The sequence below is a fragment of the Terrapene carolina genome, unplaced genomic scaffold (assembly GCF_002925995.2).
Source record: "Terrapene carolina triunguis isolate 2854851 unplaced genomic scaffold, T_m_triunguis-2.0 Scaffold69, whole genome shotgun sequence".
Taxonomy (NCBI): domain Eukaryota; kingdom Metazoa; phylum Chordata; order Testudines; family Emydidae; genus Terrapene; species Terrapene triunguis.
In genome coordinates, this window is record NW_020664420.1 from 53502031 (window position 1) to 53522527 (window position 20497).

Sequence of the window (20497 nt, forward strand, 5' to 3'; positions counted from 1 at the left end):
GCCGCCAATTTCTGCAAATAATTCTAAGTGCATGTTTGGGGTGGTGGGGTTTTTTTTTTTTTTTTTTTTTTTTTTTTTTAATATAAGAGAGAGAGAGGCTGGCATTTCTCTCTCTAGTTCAAGCATTATTAGTTTGGCCTTCTATATTAATTTCTTAGGGAAAAGTTCTTTCCAGTCACGGGTATGCTCTGTGGCCCAAATAATTTTTTGTGTATACAATTTTGAGGTGAACTGGAAAATTATATGCAGTAGTTGGCTTGGGAGCAGCAAGGGAGAATTAGATGTAAACTGCTTTTTGAAAATACAGTGTAGTGGTTCCCAACCTTTTGAAATCCTCTTTGCAGAAGAGTTGTGGATGGACTTCCTGCCATGTCTCTTGCCATGTACTAACTTGGCTTCTGCCATCTATTCTTTTTTTTCTTTCCATTTTTCTCTCTATATTATCCTCCTTCCGTCCACTAGTTTTTCTTCTTATTAGTTCTTTCTCTTCTGAGTACTGTTTTCCTTTTTTCACCCCTTCTCCACCCCCACCTCTAACATATTTACATGCTGCTCAGGGTAGGTATTGGTGGGGCGTGGATGTGTGCTTTCATGGCCGAGGCATGTACATGAGCACTGTGTTAGGGGCTGCCTTAAAGCAAGTGGAACAACGAATGGCTTTGAAGAAGTTTTTTATTACTTTGTCTGAAGACATGACAGCATGTTCACATTTGAGACCCCGTGAGAGCAGGACAGATCCAGGTTCATATAGCCTTACTGCTCCCACTACTCCTCTCATCTATCCTCAACCTCCTGGACTAGTCTGACAACGCTCAGTCCCCCTCACTAGTCTACCCTCCCCCTGTTTTGAAGACACTGGTTCGGTGAGTTGTGGGTGTTGTCCCTTGATGTTTTAAAGCTGTTTTAGCCAAGAAACTTCAGATTAGGTTAATTAATCTGTCATTGCTGAGGTGAAGTGCATGGGATTATATTTGAGGAGTGGGGAGCTTTATTTTAGAGGCTGTTGAATTGGGATTTAGAAATATAACCTAGAGGGGAGAGGGTCTGATCAAGTGGACTGACAGAGAGAGGGTTGGTAACCTGAAACAACTGAGTTCTATTTCAGCATTCTCTTGCAATGTTAGACAAGATTAAAAAATCCATTGTTCACCTAGCTCTAGCTGAAAGGTCATGTTCTATGCCACAGAAACTCACTTTTGTAGAACTGCTCAAGGAAACTTTATTTTTTCCTTGTGAAATTTTGACCAACACTTTCTTCCCCTCTCACATTTAAAAATTGACTGACTTTTTTTGGCAAATAAATTTTTATTGAGGGGAGAGGTGGGAAGATAGAAAACTTTCAACCAGTTAAACATGTCTGCTTTCTGTTGTACCTATCTGGCTAAGAAACTTCATCCCCTACAAGCTGTGTCCTCCTTAAATGATCAGCTAGAGCCCTAGTTCAGCTTCAGCCATGCACTTGAGTCTCTTCCTATTCAGTCAGCACAATGCTTAAACATGTGCCTAAATGTAAGCTTATGCTTAGGATCTTTATAGAGTTTCGGGGTTGTACCAGTCTACGGCTGTGTGTCTCTCTTCCTCCCCTCCACCCCCCCTTCTATTAGCTTTTCTTAGTCTGTCTCCTCCAACACTTCCAAAGTCCCTTAAAATCAGTCTTTCCACTGACAGCAGTGGGCTTTGCTTCAGGCCCATGGTGATAACAAATGCTTGTTCTCTCCAAAGCCACTTTATGACCTGCTTTCTGGTCCCTGGGCCTTGCATCAGCTCTGTCCATGCACAGGGATAGGATTCCTTATTCCCTCTGTCTCCTTGGTAGTTGGTTGCCCAAAGTATAAACTACTTATACAGAAGTTAGCCTTGTAGCCATGTCGATCCCAGGATATTAGAGAGATGAGGTAGATGACGTAATATCTTTTATTGGACAAAATTCTGTTGGTGAGAGACAAGCTTTCGAGCCACACAGATCAGCTCTTCACATATGTTTCACGTCTAGTTATCTGTCACTCTTGTAAAAAGTGACTCTTGAATCTGAACTTTTAATTGAATACATATAACAATTTATTAATTATTAAGATCCAGATTTATGGAGATGTTTTACTTTAGTAAGCACTTTTTAACTCTTTTTATGCACAGGCTTTTACCCAGGACATAGGGACTAAATCTTAAATGAAGAGCGCAGTTGCAAATGTAGTATATTATCCTTTTTTATATAAAAGGAATAGAAAATTTAACCAGATCCCTCTCCTAAAACAAAATAGTGGCTTGATATTTGTCTTCCACTGGTTTAGCAATCAGCACTTTGCTAAATCCTTTCTACAGCACAACTTAACACTGAATGTGGACAGGGCAGTTAGTGTTTTTAAAAATATACTAGTTGGCTGTGGTTAACCATAGGATCCTCCATGTTCTTACATGTGTCCCTCCCCACAAGAAAGGCAAAATCATGTTGGTAACATTATGTTAAAATGTTAGTTATGCAGTTTCCCAGAGCAGATTAGGCCAAAGGGTTGCATGAATGTCTCCAGGAATATTGTTAGTCAAACCAAAAATCATCACTGTATGCAAAAATATGTACAAATATTCTCCAGAATTGGAGCTCTCTCAGTAAGAGATGCTGCACAAGTGCTTTCCATTCTCCACTACTCCCACTCTGTAAGTTATCTTTTGGGTTGTCATAGCCATACCTTTTTAGTTATAACATATGCTCTTTTTTTCTCTCCTCCTCTTCTCCCCACCCAGATCGAATTCAGTTGCCCAGGAATATGATTGAAAACAGCATGTTTGAGGAAGAACCTGATGTGGTTGACTTGGCAAAGGAGCCTTGCTTGCATCCATTGGAGCCTGATGAAGTGGAATATGAGCCAAGAAGTTCCCGACTACTGGTGCGTGGCCTTGGAGAGAATGAAATGGATGAGGATGAAGAGGATTATGAATCATCAGCGAAATTGCTGGGCATGTCCTTCATGAACAGAAGCACAGGTCTCCGTAGTAATGCATCTGGCTATAGTCAGAGCTCAGATGGATCATGCTCAGTGCCCTCTTTAAGGACCATGGTGGTTTGTGCAGTTGTTCTTCTGATTGCAGTTTCAGTAATAATGGTGATCTACCTTCTTCCCAAATGTACCTTTACCAAAGAAGGCTGCCATAAAAAGAACCATACAATGGAACTGATATATCCTCTAGCAACTAATGGAAAGAGATTTCCATGGGCAAAAAACAGGCTTCCCAGTAATGTTGTACCACTACACTATGATCTCATCTTGCAGCCAAACCTAACAACTACAAAGTTTGCAGGTTCTGTACAGATAACTGTTAATGTCATCCAGGTGACTTGGAATATCATACTTCATAGCTCAGGACTTAATATCACCAAGGCAACTCTGACTTCAGCAGGTTGGAATCAGGCAAAACCAGTTGAAGTCCTGGAATATCCAGTGCGTGATCAGATTGCAGTTGTGGCCCCTGATGCTCTACTTGTTGGGCAGAACTACACCCTCAGCATAGACTATTCATCTAATTTATCAGATACCTATTATGGGTTTTACAAAGTCTCCTACAAGGATGAACATGCTAAGAAAAGGTATGCTAATGAATAAGTTTTCTCATCCCTGTATTTCTAGGTTGTTTCGTGTGTACTCGTTTGCACTTGATTCGTTAATTAAAAATAATGATGGGGGGAGGGCAAGGAGCAATGACTCGGCTGTGTGGTTTTTCTGACTCCACACCTGAGCCCTGAAGTGTATAGCAAAGGAGTTCTTCAGGAGACAGTTGCTAGCAGAGTCTGTCTGAAAACGAGCGGGGTTTTTGCTTTTTTATTTAAAAAATTCCTTTGGAAATACAACGTTCCCTCTGTTTTGAATATTAACTCTTCGTGTTGATGGCAGCTTACACAAAGATCAGGTCCACTGCAGGAGAGTGAAGCAGACGTTTTCCATGATTAGAATCAACACTGCTTCAAGAATCTCTTGCATGGATTGATTCGTTATAGCACAGACAGTCCTTCACTTCAGTTCTGTTTCCCGGCTTGTGGATAGTTATCTTTTAGGTTATATTAATCTTATGTCCTTTCATGGTTTTCTCTCAGATTGGTGGTGGTGGTGGTAATGAGTCACTACTGCAGAGGGATCGATACTCTTAACCATGAATGTTAATGATGGGAATTTTTCCGAAAGACCACTTCGTCTACCTCTTACTAAGTCAATAGACAATCACAAGGGTTGTACTAAGCGTCTTTCTTCTGGTCTCTAAGAAGTAGGCAAGTAATAAAGGCTTGATGATGATGATGATGATGATGATTATTTTTTTCCATATGTAGCCAGGTTGTGATAGCCTTACTCACATAAAATCGTACCTGACTCCTTGAGCAGTCTCCTTGATTTCAATGGGGCTACTTGAGGAGTAAATTAATATTAAATTGTGGCACAAGCTGACCAATAATATTTCGCTGCCTGCACCTCTTAATTAATGACATATAAGGGACCTGAATAATCCAGACTTAAAATTAAGTCTAATCCATTTTAAAAAGAAAACCAGCTAGTGTAAAGTTTGTTTATTATTTTGTTTGTTGGTAGACAAACAAGAGAGCTGCATAGTGTAGGAAAGATGTTTTGCTGAGCTTTCACTAGTTTAAAAAAAATAAAATCTTGTTTACCTAACTAAATGATGCAGTTGATCTCCGTGCCTCTTCCCATAACACACTAACAGTGATAAATTTTAAAAGGCAACACATTTAAAAATGTAAAAGTAAATGCTTTTTGATGTCACTTAAAATTAACCTGTAGAACTTGTCAACATCAGGATATCAATAAGGCAAATCGCTTAATATATACAGGAAAAGGGTTGTATACATGTTGTTGTCATTTGAGAATAACTTCTGCTACAAAAACTGGGGTACACTTAGTCTATAAATTGTAACAGTGCATGCATTGATCACCCTCTAACAGGAAGAATCCTCATGTAACACAGACACTTGTCCTCCAGTCCCCAAATGATATATTCTGTTGTGGAACTGGGCACATCACAGTGGGTTTGACCTTTTCTTTTCTTAAGCACCTGGCTTTTGAAGACAGAAGTCTGGGCTAGACACCATTGGTTTGTTCCAGGTTGGCTATGTCTGGCTAGCCAATTTTCTGAACAGTCAAAAAAAAATGCCATATTTTCCTACTCAGAAAGAAACCTTATCCATAAACAAACATCAAGGAGAGGATATTCATAAGCATATGGTGACATTCACTCTCTGGAGGGTACCTGGTGACAGATTCTTTTCCTAGTGTTGTATCCAGCTGTTGATCTTTTTTCCTTATTCTTTTGGCTTTGAATTAAAATACCAAAGATTCTCATGCTAGTGAGCCAAAGATCACTATAATCTGAGGTGTCGATTACATCAAAGTAGCATTACCTGAAAGATTTAAATAAAATACACTGCCACAGTGAGGAAGCTGAGAACGCAGGCATTACAATGAAATATATGAAATGAAATAACTGCAGTCAGAGCTTAGAAGGCAAAATTCATTTATGCCAATAATTGTGGGCAACTGGTTCCATTTTGCTTTCGTTTTCTATTAGGTTCCCTTCCAAAAAAAGCCTCCCTTTATTCTCCACATTTAATTTACTTTAACATTATAGTTTTAAAAAATGCAGGCTGTTGAAGGGTGAAACTGACCTGTTAGTGTGTGAATGATAAATTAGCCTCAGGCGTCAGTCCGGGGTGCAGATCCCCAGCCCTGGTTGTGCAGCAGCGGGCGCTGACCCTGGGCTCTGGCGGGTGCTGGCCCTGGATGCTGACCTTCAGCCCTAGCTGTCTGGCAGCAGGCTTCTGCCCCTAGCCCCAGCCGTGTGGCAGCAGGCGCTGGCCGCAGTCACTGACCCCTGGCCGTGTGGCAGTAGGCACTGATCCCTGGCCCTGAACGCTGATCCCCAATCCTGGGCACAGAGCAACTGGCGCTGAGCCTGGACTCCAGTAGGTGCTGGCTCAGGGTGTTGACCCTCATCCCCGACCACGCAGTGGTGGGGGTCCCCCATCCATCCTCCCTGGCCCCTGCTGATCCCCATCCCTCCATCCAAGTCTTAATTAGCCAGGACTTGTGAAAAGTTATAGTAGCAAAGATACAAATATCACTTTTCATAGTATTATTTTTATTATCTAGTCCGCAAAAAAAACCCTACATAAATAAATTGCAATGATTTGGGCATGTATACCCATGTGTATATATATTAGGGTTGTCGATTAATTGCAGTTAACTCTTATGATTAACTCACAAAAATTAACCGCGATTAATCGCAGTTTTAATCACACTGTTAAACAATAGAATCCCAATTGACATTATTACATATTTTTGGATGTTTTTCTACCTTTTCAAATATATTGACATCAGTTACAACACAGAATACGAAGTGTACAGTGCTCACTTAATATTATTTTTGATTACAAATATTTTCACTATAAAAATGATAAAAGAAATAGTATTTTTCAATTCACCACATACAAGTACTGAAGTGCAATCTCTTTATTGTGAAAGTGCAATTTACAAATCTAGATTTGTTTTGTTTTGTTTAGTTTTGTTACATAACTGCACTCAAAAACAAAACAGTGTAAAACTTTAGAGTCTACGAGTCCACTCAGTCCTACTTGTTCAGTCAACCGCTAAGAGAAACAAGTTTGTTTATGGGAGATAATGCTGCCCGCTTCTTATTTACAATGTCACCTGAAAGTGAGAACAGGCGTTCCCGTGGCACTTTTGTAGCCGGCATTGCAAGGTATTTATGTGCCAGATATGCAAAACATTCGTATGCCCCTTCATGCTTCGGCCACCATTCTAGAGGTCATGCTTCCATGCTGATTGCGCTTGTTAAAAAAATTAATGCTTTAATTAAATTTGTGACTGAACTCCTTGGGGGAGAATTGTACGCCTCCTGCTCTGTTTTACCCGCATTCTGCCATATATTTCATGTTATAGCAGTCTCGAATGATGACCCAGCACATGTTGTTCATATTAAGAACACTTTCATAGCACGTTTGACAAAACGCAAAGAAGGTACTAATGTGAGATATCTAAGGATAGATACAGCACTCAACCCAAGGTTTAAGAATCTGAAGCGTCTTCCAAAATCTGAGAGGGACGAGGTGTAGACCCTGCTTTCCGATGTCTTAAAAGAGCAACACTCCGATGCAGAAACTACAGAACCTGAACCACCAAAAAAGAAAATTAATCTTCTGCTGGTGGCATCTGACTCAGATGATGAAAATGAACATGCGTCAGTCCGTACAGCGTGGACACTTCCTCTGGAATGGTGGTTGAAGCATGAAAGGATATTTAAATCTTTAGCACATCTGGCATGCAAATATCTTGCAATGCTGGCTACGACAGTGCCATGAGAACGCCTGTTCTCAATTTCAGGTGACATTGTAAACAAGAAGTGGGCAGCATTATCTTCTGCAAATGTAAACAAACTTGTTTGAGCGATTGGCTGAACAAGAAGTTGGATTGAGTGGATTTGTAGGCTCTAAAGTTTTACATTTTGTTTTTGAGTGCAGCTTTTTTTAATACATAATTCTACATTTGTAAGTTCAATTTTCATGATAAAGAGATTGCACTAAAGTACTTGTAATGGGGGAATTGAAAAACTACTTTTTTTTTTTTACAGTGCAAATATTTGTAATAAAAAGATACAAAGTGAGCACTATACATTTTGTATTGTGTTGTAATTAAAATCAATATATTTGAAAATGTAGAAAACATCCAAAATATTTAAATAAATGGTATTCTATTGTTTAACCGTGTGATTAATCTCGATTAATTTTTTTTAATCACTTGACAGCTCTAATATTTTTTTTCTAAAGTTAATTAAGTATTTTAGGAAAAAGTGTCGGGAGAGCCACCAGCAAGAGTTGGTGGCCACACTCTGAGTCCTCTAAAAAATTTGTTGAGAACCCCTGAGCTACCACCTCTTAGACAGCTGGATTTACAATTGCAATGGAAGAAAAGCAATGGAAGGTTTAGTGTCTGCCCTGAAGTGGTGCATCTGTGCTGCTGTAGCATTTTTAATGTAGACCTACCCAAAGATACTGACTGGGCCAGCTGTTGTCCACAAGTCAGTGGCAGGGTGGGGAACAGTTAGATGGGACATGGGAGTGGCTCTTCCTGCCTGTTGAAAGTTGTGGATGGACAGAAGCAGTCAGTCATCTTGTCTGCCAGTGAGGCATGAAGTTTATTCCCATTATTAGACACTTCAAAATAAAAGTGCCTGGTACATGTGTCTTAGTCTTCTTTTGAGCTACGTACTCTTAGGGATATATGAGCTTTTGAGTACTTGGCTATTGGGACAATTGTTTACTGATAATGTGCCCTATATTTCAATCTAATCGGTTTGTAGTCTGGTGAATTAGACAAACTATATCTTCTGACTGCATTATGCTGGAAAGAACATTGAATAAAAATTGCATTGAAAAATCTTCTGAGACTTAAATTGATGACAGGCCTTTCTTAAATGTGTGCTTATTCTATCCTGACAAATCATGGCTACCTCTCTGTTCCCAGCCCCTCCCAATAAAACTTCCTTCCATTCCAATCCTCAAAGTAACTGTTCTTGATTTATTAAAGAATGGTAATGCCAACTCTTATATTTTTAACATGTTTTTTTTTCTCTCCATTAGATGGCTTGCAGCAACTCAGTTTGAGCCTCTGGCTGCAAGGTCTGCCTTTCCCTGCTTTGATGAACCAGCATTTAAAGCCACTTTTCTAATTAAGATCAAGAGAGATGAACAGCACTCCACTCTGTCAAATATGCCAAAGGTACAGTTATGCTCTTCTAATGCACGAATATTAGAGGATGGATGTGTGTCTTTTAGGTGCTCTGTATTAAAAGTACTCTGAATCACTTTGTTGATTTGTGACACAAGAGTGCATAGATGGCCCAGGCAAGGGTCTGTGCAAGACACCATACAAACATGTAATGAAAAGGCTGCCTTGCTCCAAAGATCTTACACATTTAGATTTAAAAGTGTATCCCAGATCAAATAGCTGTTCCATGTACTGTAGGAACAGTTGAATGGCTACAGCCAGCAGTTGGCTGAACTGGCATGGGACGGTATATCTACATGGACTTTGGTTGCTGCACCACTTTCTGTCGAACTTAAGATTCTTCTTGAAGGCTTGGTCCGTGTGGATCCCATTTATGGTGTGCATGAGCACAAGATTGAAATCTTCTGTTCTGCAGCGTCCATTGGGACAGTACCTGCACCCTACGTGTCCTTGTGCTCCCCAACACAATCACTTATAGAGCAGAGCATCCCTGACTGTCTTTCAGTTCCCAGTTATCGCCTGCGGCAGCAAGATGCAACTTGGCAGTGTCTGCTTGCTACCCCCTAGCAGCCATCCACCAAATCAGTTTGTAAATATTAGATAAGTTAGCGTAGTGATGAATTTCTGCTCTGTTGGCAGTCTAGTCGGTTTTGTTTAAAATCTTCCCTTTCGTTAGATTACTGCTTGGTGCCAAGGCACCTTGCCACCTAATGGCTGAGCCTAAACTCCTTCTCTTTGCTGTTCACTTTCTCTCCAGAATCTAGCAGAGGCCCTGATGTAGAAGTTCTTCCCACCACTTTTCCTAGGAATTCCTCAAGCAGAGCAACTCCCAGTTGCCACCAACTAGGAGTCTCCCTTCGATTTTAACCTCCAGAACTCCTAACTCTCTTCCACCCCACCCCACCCCACCCACCCACAGCATCCTGATATCCCTGATAGACGTCTCCTTGTACCTTCTCAACCATTCTGGGCCCCTTATATACCCTCTTGGATGCTGCTCCTCTGCCTCTTGCTCTACCTACAAGTGAGCTTGATCCACTTTGCCAGTTAGGTCCCTTGCTAGATCACTTGATGAAGTAGACAACCCAAGAGAATAAGAATATGAGTAGGAGGCAGATGCTCAGGAGGAAGAATCAGAAGATGACTCCTTCCAAGATCCCCAAGAGACTCCTCTTAACCCTTTTCAGCTGAATAATCCTGAAAATTGATCTTCCTTCTCTCTGGATGAGGCGGTGACATCCCCGCCAATATCTCATTCTGATGACTTCAAGCCCTTTCAGGAATTGTTGGGAATGATAGCAGACACTCAGGATGCTGAATTATCTGTACAGGAAGAACCACATATGTTATGTGATACTACCCATTCTGATTTCCCAGGCAGATTGGCAATGCCAATCAATGAAGGCATTCTAGAGCCTGTAAAATACCTATGACCAGTTCAAGTCTTTATACTTCCAACATCAAAATGAGCAGAGAAAGATACCAAGTCACTCCAAAAGGATTGTAGTACAGGAGCGATCCAAGCAGATAGGACCACACTTCTAAGAACAAAAAGCCCAAGAGTTTGATCTCTTAGGTAGAAAGGCCTACTTTCTGGCATCTCTTCAAGGGCAAATAGCCAACTATAAAGCCCTGTTTGCTAAATATGCCTACCTTGTCCCAGGCTAGGTAATCATTCATTGATGAGCTCCCCAGTAAGGAGGGCTGATCTCTATTAAGATAGTTAGGAACACCCATGCTCTGTGTATCACTAAACATCTGACTATCAGAAGCTGGGACTGGACAAAATAATTGCCTCCCACTCAATAATTACCATGTTCTGTTCACTCTCTCTGAAGCATCTGGCACCACCAGTGTCTGAAGACAGGACTGGGCTAGATGGACCATTGGTTTGACCCAGTGTGGCCATTTTTTTTTTTTTTTTTTATGTTCTAAAGTGGAAGAATTTTTCCATCTGGGCTTTACAACAAGGTCTCAACCCATTACAAGCTTCTATTCCCAAGAGTGCAGATCGTATCCTCCAGTTCAAGCTATCAGGCTTACCATCAGCTGTCAGGGTCCATTTAGCAGTCATCTCAACATGACACCTTCCTGTTAAAACTTTTATATTGTATTCTCTCATCCCATTGTTTCAAAATTTCTAAAAGGACTGGTTCATGCACCCTGAAGCTTCTCCTATCCTGGGACCTTAATGTAGTTCTTATGGGCCTCATGGAAATCTTATCCAAGTCCTCACTTCACCAACCTAGTCAAAACAGGCTATCACCTCAGCCTGGAGAGTTAGCGAGATTTGAGCACTAACAGTAGGACGACTTCTCTCGCCTCCCCCACATTATACTGTCCACAGGGTTAAGGTGGTGCTGAGTCCCCACCTTAAATTCCTGCCAAGATGGTGTCTGATTTATCACGTAATCCAAACCAACAACCTCGCTATCTTCTTTCCCAAATCACACTCAGACTTGGAAAAACCAAGTTCCATACATTAGATGTTTCCAGTGACCTTTGTTTAGACCAAACAAAGCTATTCAGTTGACCCCTTTATCTGTGGTACTGGAAAAGGCTACGAGAAGTCAGGCCATCTCTTCCTAGGGATTATCCAAGTGGATCCCTGATGCATTACAATGTTACCAAATAGAAGATATGCCCATTCCCACAGGCATCAGGGCCCACTCAGCTAGAGCCCAGGCAACCTCTTCAGCATATCTAAAATAGTCCTATGCCTGAGATCTGCTGGGCAGCCATTTGGTGCTCAGCCCCTTACTTTTACCAAACATTGTGCCCTGGGTTTGGCAACTAGATTAGATGGCAAGTTTGTATGCTGCTTCTCTTCTCCTGAGCTCCCTACCTAGATTACAGTCAGCAACTGCCACTCCTCTGTTCCCAGATTGGTTCCCTCCATCTGCCTGGCTCCTGCCCTTGCACCACCACCCAAACTTGTCTGTCTCTCACTGTGGTACTTCTGCCCAGCTGTAATTAGTCCTTTCTCTCCCTCTCCTCCCCCCCCCCCCCCCCCCCCCCCCCCCCTCTCTCTTTTCCTTTTTTTTTTTTTTTTTTTTTAATTTCAGTCCTTTGGAATTAACCACCCCCCCCTTTTCCCCCCCCCCCCCCACCATCCCTTATTTAAAATCAGCTGTGTGCTAATTGGTCCTTGTACCTTGCCATCTGGAGTATGCAGTTTGCTAACCTCTAAAAACAGCATTTTCCAGGTTCCTTTTCACTCAATATGAAAAAGGTGTTGATGAGAATTGGGTAGTAAAGTCCCACACTTAGTTCTGAGAATCCACTTTGTGTGCATGACCAAAGAAATAAAAGTAAGTAAGATAATCAATTCACTAATGAAATTGTCATCCAAAAAAAAATTTATTCACTCATCATTAATGTTTAGATTGGCTCCTTGTAATTTGATATACAATACCTTTTTGATTTCTGAACTGAATAATGGTTACATTTCTGAACATGCAATTTATGAGTTGATTCTGAATTTTGCGTTCTGTCAAGAAAATTTGCCATCTTGTGCATGTTCATATGCATTACAATAGTCTTTAGTTATACGATCCCATACGATTTCTTAAATCTACAGTACAGTACATGTAGTACAACAGGTTCAGTGGCTTTTCACTCTGATATTTTTTTTAAGGACATCTGTGCAGGCTCCCTATAAGGAGCTCTAAGTCTTGTATACTAACTTACTGCCAAGGAAAGCAGTATCTTTATAAATTTAGATTTGATAATTTAGGCCAAGATCCTACCAACACTTGAGTACATGCTGAACTTAAAGTCCATGAGATTTCTCAGGATTTAGGGATCGTGGTGGATAACCAACTGAACATAGCTACAGTATTACACTGGGAGCTCCAGAGGGCTAAAGTGAAGCTTGACTCTCTAAACAGGGGAATATCCAATAGGAGCAGAGGATTGGCATTACCTCTGTGTATAGCACCAGTGAGACTGGAATACTGTGTCCAGTTCTAATGTCCACACTCTCACAATTTTTTGACATCTTTTTGTTAACTATTAGGATGATTGGAGGCCTCTGGGAAAACCCGAGTTTATGATGAGAGACTTAAGAATCTCAAGTATTTAATGTATCCACAAGAAGGTTAAAAGGTGACTTGATCGAGGTCTATAAATAGTACCTCCATGGGGAAAAGGTTTCAGAGAAGAGTACTCTTTCAACTAGCTGATGAAGGCATAGAAAGATTTAATGGCTGCAAGTTGAAGCTAAACAAATTGAGGTTGGAAATAAAGTGTAAACTTGTATGTGAGGGTATTTAGCCATTGAAACAACTTACCAAGGGGATGTGGTAGATTCTCCATCACTTGATGTCTTTAAAATAAAACTGGGTTGTCTCAGAAAGACACATTCTAATTCAACCAGAAGTTGTGGGCTTGATACAGGAATTACTAGGTGAAAATATGTAGTCTCTGTAATGTAGGAGGTTATACTAGAGGGTCATAATGGTACCTTCAGGCTTAAAATTTGAGACTCAGGCTGAAAATTGATGTGTTTTCAGGATCAGGGCCAAGTTTTCTTGCCTGACAAAGAGGGAATACATTATTTCAAGGTTTGTTTTTCCCCCCCAGCTGTATGAACTATACATTTTCATTCAATCAGCAGTGCAGCCTAATGTAGGCACTATCCAGAGGAAAAGGCAGATGACTCAATTTTGTGGTTACAAAAGCCACCTAAAATAACAGATATGTCCCCAAATCTTCTGTTCTATGTTGTGTGATTTTTCATAAACTCTGGCATGCAAAGTAGGCCTGGGAAACGTTAGCTTCATCATAAGTAAATTTTGTTACATTATGAGCAACTTGCCTATCTATATATCTTGGGTCTTACATGGCCACTATCACTGTAGTATCTTAGCACCTTAAAACACAGTAGAACCTCAGAGTTATGAACACTTCAGGAATGGTGGTTATTCGTAACTCTGAACAAAATGTTATGGTGGTTGTTTTGGAAGTTTAGGATTGAACATTGACTTAATACAGCTTTGAAACTTTACTATGCAGAAGAAAAATGCTGCTTTTAACCATCTTATTTAAATGAATCAAGCACAGACCGTTTCCTTACCTGGTCAAATCTTTTTTTTAAACTTTCCCTTTACTTTTTAGTAGCTTGTTTAACACAGTACTGTAGTGTACTGTATTTGTTGTTTTCCCTGCTGCTGCCTGATTGTATACTTTTGGTTCCAAATGAGGTGTGGTTGACCGGTCAGCTCATAACTCTGAGGTTCTACTGTAGTGAAAATGGTCCAACAAACATACTTATAGTTGCCATTGTGCACTCTCGGTGTAACTTCTTTATACTCTCTCCTAGCCCTTTATCTGATTGATTTTGCCAGTTGTCCTCAGTTGTAACATTATCTTCAATTTTTTTTTTTTTTTTTTTTTTTTTAAATCTGCAGATTGTAACCATCCCTGTGGCAGCTGGAATAGTTCAAGATGAGTTCTCTGTGAGTTTGAAGATGAGTACTTACCTGGTAGCGTTCATTGTTGCAAATCTGAAGAATATCAGTAAGGAGACTAATAGGACTCTGGTATGTTTCCACTGTACTTTTAACCTCTACACATACATGAGTAGCTCATTGGGTTGTTTTCCTGCTGACTCTGTGCCTATCACCTATTATTATAAGAGTGTCTAGCAAATTATCTTATGCTATGGACTGGATTGATTCCAGAGCTGCGGCCCACTTGTGTTGCCAGAACTTGACAGCAGGCCCCTGGCTGCAGAAAGTCTGCCCGGATCCAGGGTATAGTGATGCAAGCCACTTGCACAGCTCACAGTGCTGGGAGATCCAGAGCTGGTGCCAAAAGTGGGAAGGGCTTGTCTGTGAGGGAGCAGTGCCAAGCTAGCCAGTGCCTGTCCTGCGCAGGCTCAATTGGCAGAGTTCCGGTGATGCCCCAGCTGGAATGTTAACCTGTCTACCCCCAGCGGAGTCACAGCAGGTGACAATAGTGCTACTCCTCCATGGCTACTCCTCTCTCACATCACTGCACATGAGAGCAGGAGCTGCAGAAGCACTCTCCTGTACCCAACAAAGGGAGTCTGGCTCTATATCTGTTACCTGCAGCCAACCATCCAAACTAGTCTATGCTCCAATTAGGACAGACTCGGGCCAGAATTTTAAGTCCATGTGGAGGTACCTGAATATTTCTGACCTGACTTTTCAAAAATGCTGAGCACCTAGCAACTGCTATAGACTTCATTTAATCTTTGGTGGTATTGCTTCAGGGATATAGCCTGCTGGGTTGGTAGGCAGCTGTATACTAGAGAATGACAAGAAGGAAGATACTTAGGAGGGATCTTTCAATATTTAGTCATTCAGGAAGTGTGGGAGCTTCACATGAGTAACAGTTTGGGGATCAGACCCTGACACTGTAGCAGGAGCTCCCCTTTGTGATGTACTAGCGTTTTCCATTTCTTGTCTAGAAGGAGCCAGAGTAGCTTTGTTAACAAAGCTGCAGGAGGGAAAGGAAGCCCTGATCAGATATACTGCTAAGAAATGTTATCTTGATCTAAATTGCTCTAAACCAATATATAGAGTAAAACTGTGGATTTTTATCAGACTTCCCTTCTAGCCTGGGCAAGTAGTTGTAATTAGAGCTAAATAGGCCAGCCTCTGTGGTCCAGCTTCGAGTGGCTTTTTTTCCCCTTTTGGTTGGTATTTTTAGCTCAATAATTTAATCACATTTTCCTTTTTAAGGTAAGTCTTTAGCCCATGTGTTTGCAAAGAGAAACTTAAAAAGTTATGAAGCAAGTGTAAACTTATGCAAATTTGTCTGCCTGTGTTTGCAGAGAGCCTGAAACTACACCTTAGAAGTGTGACCTGTTCTTGTTCATGTCAGTGAGGTTAACTCGCATGTCCAATGATGGTTATTTAAATGTCTACATTTAAACTATATTTATTGCTGATCAAAGCATGTAAGAGATGAGAGGGAGGATCACAGATCTTCAGTCTACTCAGAGGTTGCATCTACACTGCTGTGTTTTTTTGGGGGCGCGGGGGGAGGGGTTGTTTGTTTTGTTGGTTTTTTAAAGACCCACATGGCTAAGAGCTCAAGTCAGCTGTCTTGGGCTCATGCTACGGGGCTAAAAATAACAGTGTAAATGTTTGGGTTGGAGCCTGGGCTCTGAAATCCAATAAGTGGAAAGAGGCTCACAGCCGAGTCCAAGCCCAAATGCCTACACTGCAATTTTTAGCCCCATAGCACGAGCCTGAGACAGTTGACCCAAGGTCTGAAACTGTGTGTGCGCGTGATTAGTGAGGTTTCCTTTTGATTCCATGAGTGGCTGGCACTCGAGAGTACCACCACTTATTTTATTTTTCCCCCCTTCCACTCTAACCCATGGAGTTCCCAAAACAAAACAGTTTAGGAGCAGATCCCAGTGCAGCATCTGAGCCCCCTCAGGTGGAACCAAACCTAAAGAATTCAGCTGAGCCCAGGAAGGCATCCAAGCCCCACTGTGGGGGAGCCAAACCTAAGGAGACCAGCAATGCCCTTGGGTATATATAAACTCTACCGAAGGGGAGCCAAGTAAAGGGAGCCCAGCATAGTCTCTATGAGAGCATCTAAAGTGGCCAGCCCTTGTATAATGTTATGTATTGAGACTCCCTTTTGCATCATGAACACTTTAATGTGGAAAATGAATCAAACATAGAGTGCTTTCTTTAAATGACTATATTATAAAATATGGGCTAATGAGCACTTAAAACCCTTAAATGGTGCTATTTGTAGTGCTTAGTACTGCTGCTGTGACAAGCTTTTAGTATTTCTAGAAAGGCCAACCCAAACTTCTTCAGCACATGTAATTGGTTCAGAATTCTCCACTCAAGACAAAAGAGCCTCCTTAGCCATCCAGTTGAAATGTTTTTGGATTTTGAGTGGAAACTAAAGGGGCTAGAATTTGTGCATTCCCACAGTCAAGTCATCGGAGTGGAACACAGCATCTCAGCAGCTGGAATAGCAGCTGCTATCTCTCCATACCTACTGTACTGGGTGGGGAGGGATTGGAGCAACTGGGTCTACCTAAACAAGATTCCTGTGGCCTCTCCCCAATAATCCCCTTGGTTCTAGCTACTTTGGAGCTGTTACAGTGACACCCTCAAGCTCACAAGATGTATGGAATCTCTGTCCTGCCCTCTCCACTTCATCCAGTTTACCCCAGCTCAGGGCTTAAATGGTGCAAAGAACAGTAATTCCTGGGAGAATTGTATTCTTAGTTGTCATCAACAAATGCATAACCTGTGCATCAGGACTCAAATTAGCATTACACCCATTCCATGCATTTGGGGGATAAATATACCTCAAACAGGGTCAGTTGATGATGAATAAAAGAAGCAACAACAATCTTCAAACGTTTTGATATCAAATGCATGTGATTTTTATATATATTTCCTTTAAAACTGGCCAGGGAATTGCCCCTATCCACTTAGTGTTTTGCCTACCACTTCCCTCTCTTGCTGTTTGTGATTCCTTCCATGAAATATTTTCTTGCTTCTCATTTTATTTTGCCAGGTATCTATATATGCCATGCCACAGAAGCTAGGCCAAGTTGAGCATGCCCTAGACACAGCAGTGAAGCTCCTGGAGTTTTATCAGAAGTATTTTCATATAGAGTATCCTCTTCAAAAATTAGGTAAAGTATTTTCATCTATCATTCATATATTTTTCTAATAAGTAGCAGTTTTTTCCATACTTCAGAGGGTTCTTCAAAATAAAAATAACTTAAGAATAAAAAACCCCTCCAAAACCAGACTTTTAAAAAAATATATTAAAATTCAATACCTGTTTAGCTGGGCTTGTATGAGTGTGTGGGAAATGGGTCTCAGGCTCAAGAAGTTTGCAAACCTTTGGCTTAAAGGTAAGAAAGGCCAATTCAGTGTGTCCTCTGCAGAAGGTTTTGCTGTACATTTAACACCAGGTGCTCAGATAGGGACATAGAGAATTCTCTGTGTGTGTGACATATTTACCTGACACAGACCTGAAAAACTGTTTCTCCGTACGTAATTGCTCTTGAAATCAATGAGACTACTTGTTTACCTATAGCTAGTATGTAGTGTTTGCAGCATTGGTGGCTAAATAGTGAAGTTTGGTAGATTGCTATCTGTAGATATAGATGTGGTAGAACAGGTAGATCTGAAGTGCAGCATTACTGTAACTTGTGATTGTCTGGTTCATTTATTTATTTCCCCTCCCTCCCTAGATTTGGTAGCTATTCCTGATTTCCAGGCAGGCGCTATGGAAAACTGGGGTTTAATCACCTTTAGAGAGACAACACTCCTTTATGATGATAAAACGTCTTCAGCAATGGATAAAAAGCTGGTAACTGCAGTGATCGCTCATGAGCTGGCTCATCAGGTACTGGATTGAAATGCTGTATTTTAACAGTGCAATCTTCTCTGAGGGTACGTCTACACTTACCGGAGGGTCCGGCGGCAGGCAATCGATGTTCTGGGATCGATCCCGGAAGTGCCCCGGATCGATCCCAGAAGTGTTCGCCGTCGACGCCGGTACTCCAGCTCGGCGAGCGGAGTACGCGGCATTGACGGGGGAGCCTTCCTGCCGCGTCTGGACCCGCGGTAAGTTCGGACTAAGGTACTTCGAATTCAGCTACGTTATTAACGTAGCTGAATTTGCGTACCTTAGTCCGAAGTGGGGGGGTAGTGTAGACCAGGCCTCACTCTAACACTCCCCCTTCCCTGTTACACTTGCCTAGGATCTGCACTGCACCGAGTATAGAGCTTGTGGGTATTTTGCTCTTGGTGTAGCAGGAAACTGAAAGTTACAGACCTCTGGGTCACAATCTCTTTTCTAGCTTGTTCGTGGGGAAGCACAACTAAGTGTTGCCCTATACGTAGGGCTTGTGGCAAAACCACAATGTAGCCCTTCATAAAGCATCTTTTCTTCTTTGGATTATACATTTGTTATGATCTTGAAACTTGACTGACCTTTCTCACATCTTGCACAATTAAAAACTGTTGGTTTTTTTTGTTTTTTTTCCCCCCCTAGTGGTTTGGTAATCTAGTAACTATGGAATGGTGGAATGATCTTTGGCTGAATGAAGGATTTGCCACTTTTATGGAATACATTGCCATGGAAAGAACTTTCCCAGAGCTGCAGACTGTGAGTATTTCATCTAAATCTGAAGTTTTGTCCCATCAATGAGGTTTCTTTTTAATTCTGACATAAACATTTTTTTTTACCTCCATTTTCATGAGGTTTAGGCGATGATGAAAATCTAACTTAAATTGTGCTCTAAATAGTTCCAAGGACACTCACTGATAATATTACAAATAATGTGGAATCTTAATTGATGTTTAAATAAAATTGTGTGTGGGCCAAATTTTCAAAAGTGGCCTACAAATTTGCACATGCACTCCTTTATATGCAACCTCCTTTGAAACAGATAAATTGATGTTTTCTTCATGGGCACAAAATAATGGGCAAAACTTCTTTGCTTTGTTTAATCACTGATCTAGTGTTTAACACTGAATCATACTTTGCACGAGTGTGTATTTTAACCTACTGTGCAATTTACATGTTGCATGCTTCTACATCTCATTTAATATCTTGTGGTTGTAACTTTTCAGTCAAACAAGTTGCTTTAATAAAAAAAAAAAAAAGCAAAATTGCTGTTTGAAGCCAAAATTTCACCACTTGGTGGTGCCAAAAATGTTTTCTCAAACTCCCCCTGCATGCACACTTAAAGAAAATGGTATCTAAATCTTCACATAAACTATATGTTGGCCCCAGAGCAACTTGACTATTTTATTCATTGATCTTTCTTTCTTTTTCTGATCAGGAGTGCTCAAAGGACTCAATCCTGTACTAGTAACCACATTAGCAGACCTCTGCACCCAGGCAGAGCCCCATTGAAATAAAAAAAAGGCAAAATATCAGCTATCACACTGTTGGATAGTAGTAGGTCAGACTTTTAAGTGTAGGAGGTAACGGTACTCTGGTAATATTCAGTGCGTTTATTTAAAGTTGCTGCATGTAAATCTAGAATGTAATAAAGATTTCAAGGTTCTGGTGTCAAGATCAGGTTTAATGTTCAGTGTGCGTATTCCTAACAAGTCATTCTATAATCCAGTGACTTCACTGCAATTTTTTTAGACTTTAATTGTTGTGGAATTACTTCATCTATTCATTTATAAATCCTTGCCACCCAAATCAACCTGTGTATTAGCTAAAACACTTCAGTATTTCTGAAGATATGGCAGGTGATTATGGTTAGATTATTATACATCATACTGTGGGTGTGCAGGCTGCTTTACAGATGCAAATAGCAGACACTGGTTCCTGTACCAACAAATTTACAGTATATGACCCTGACCCTGCGAAAGGATCTGCCTACACCAAACCTTTTGGCTCTGTAGAGTCCCATTGACTTTAATATGTATGTGCCTTGATTCTGTGTCTGGCAGCATAATCAAGTTACAAATGATGCCAATTACAGACTCTACAAAATCCTACAGTTTGAGAGAAATCCTACCTCTATTGAATGCCAAGTGTTTTAACTATAGATGAATCACTGCTGTGAAGAGAGCAGGGCAGGCACCAGCCGACCAAGCACGTGCTTGGGGCGGCACCTTATAAGGGGCGGCCAATGTTGGGGTGGCGGGGCGGTGCTCGAGGGGTTTTTTTGTTTTTGTTTCGGTGGCGTGGCTCTGGGGCGGGGGTTTGGG

General features: G+C 41.1%; 1 protein-coding gene across 1 annotated transcript in view; it reads left to right on the plus strand.

Annotated features, from left to right (window-relative positions):
• The window catches only part of LNPEP (leucyl and cystinyl aminopeptidase), an 86372-nt gene that overhangs the window by 39469 nt on the left and 26406 nt on the right, over positions 1 to 20497 (plus strand). The window contains exons 2-7 of the mRNA XM_026649178.2: positions 2740 to 3580; positions 8654 to 8792; positions 14213 to 14344; positions 17325 to 17445; positions 18013 to 18167; positions 18819 to 18932. Of these exons, the coding sequence (XP_026504963.1) occupies positions 2740 to 3580; positions 8654 to 8792; positions 14213 to 14344; positions 17325 to 17445; positions 18013 to 18167; positions 18819 to 18932 (1502 nt within the window). The remainder of the gene's footprint in view (positions 1 to 2739; positions 3581 to 8653; positions 8793 to 14212; positions 14345 to 17324; positions 17446 to 18012; positions 18168 to 18818; positions 18933 to 20497) is intronic.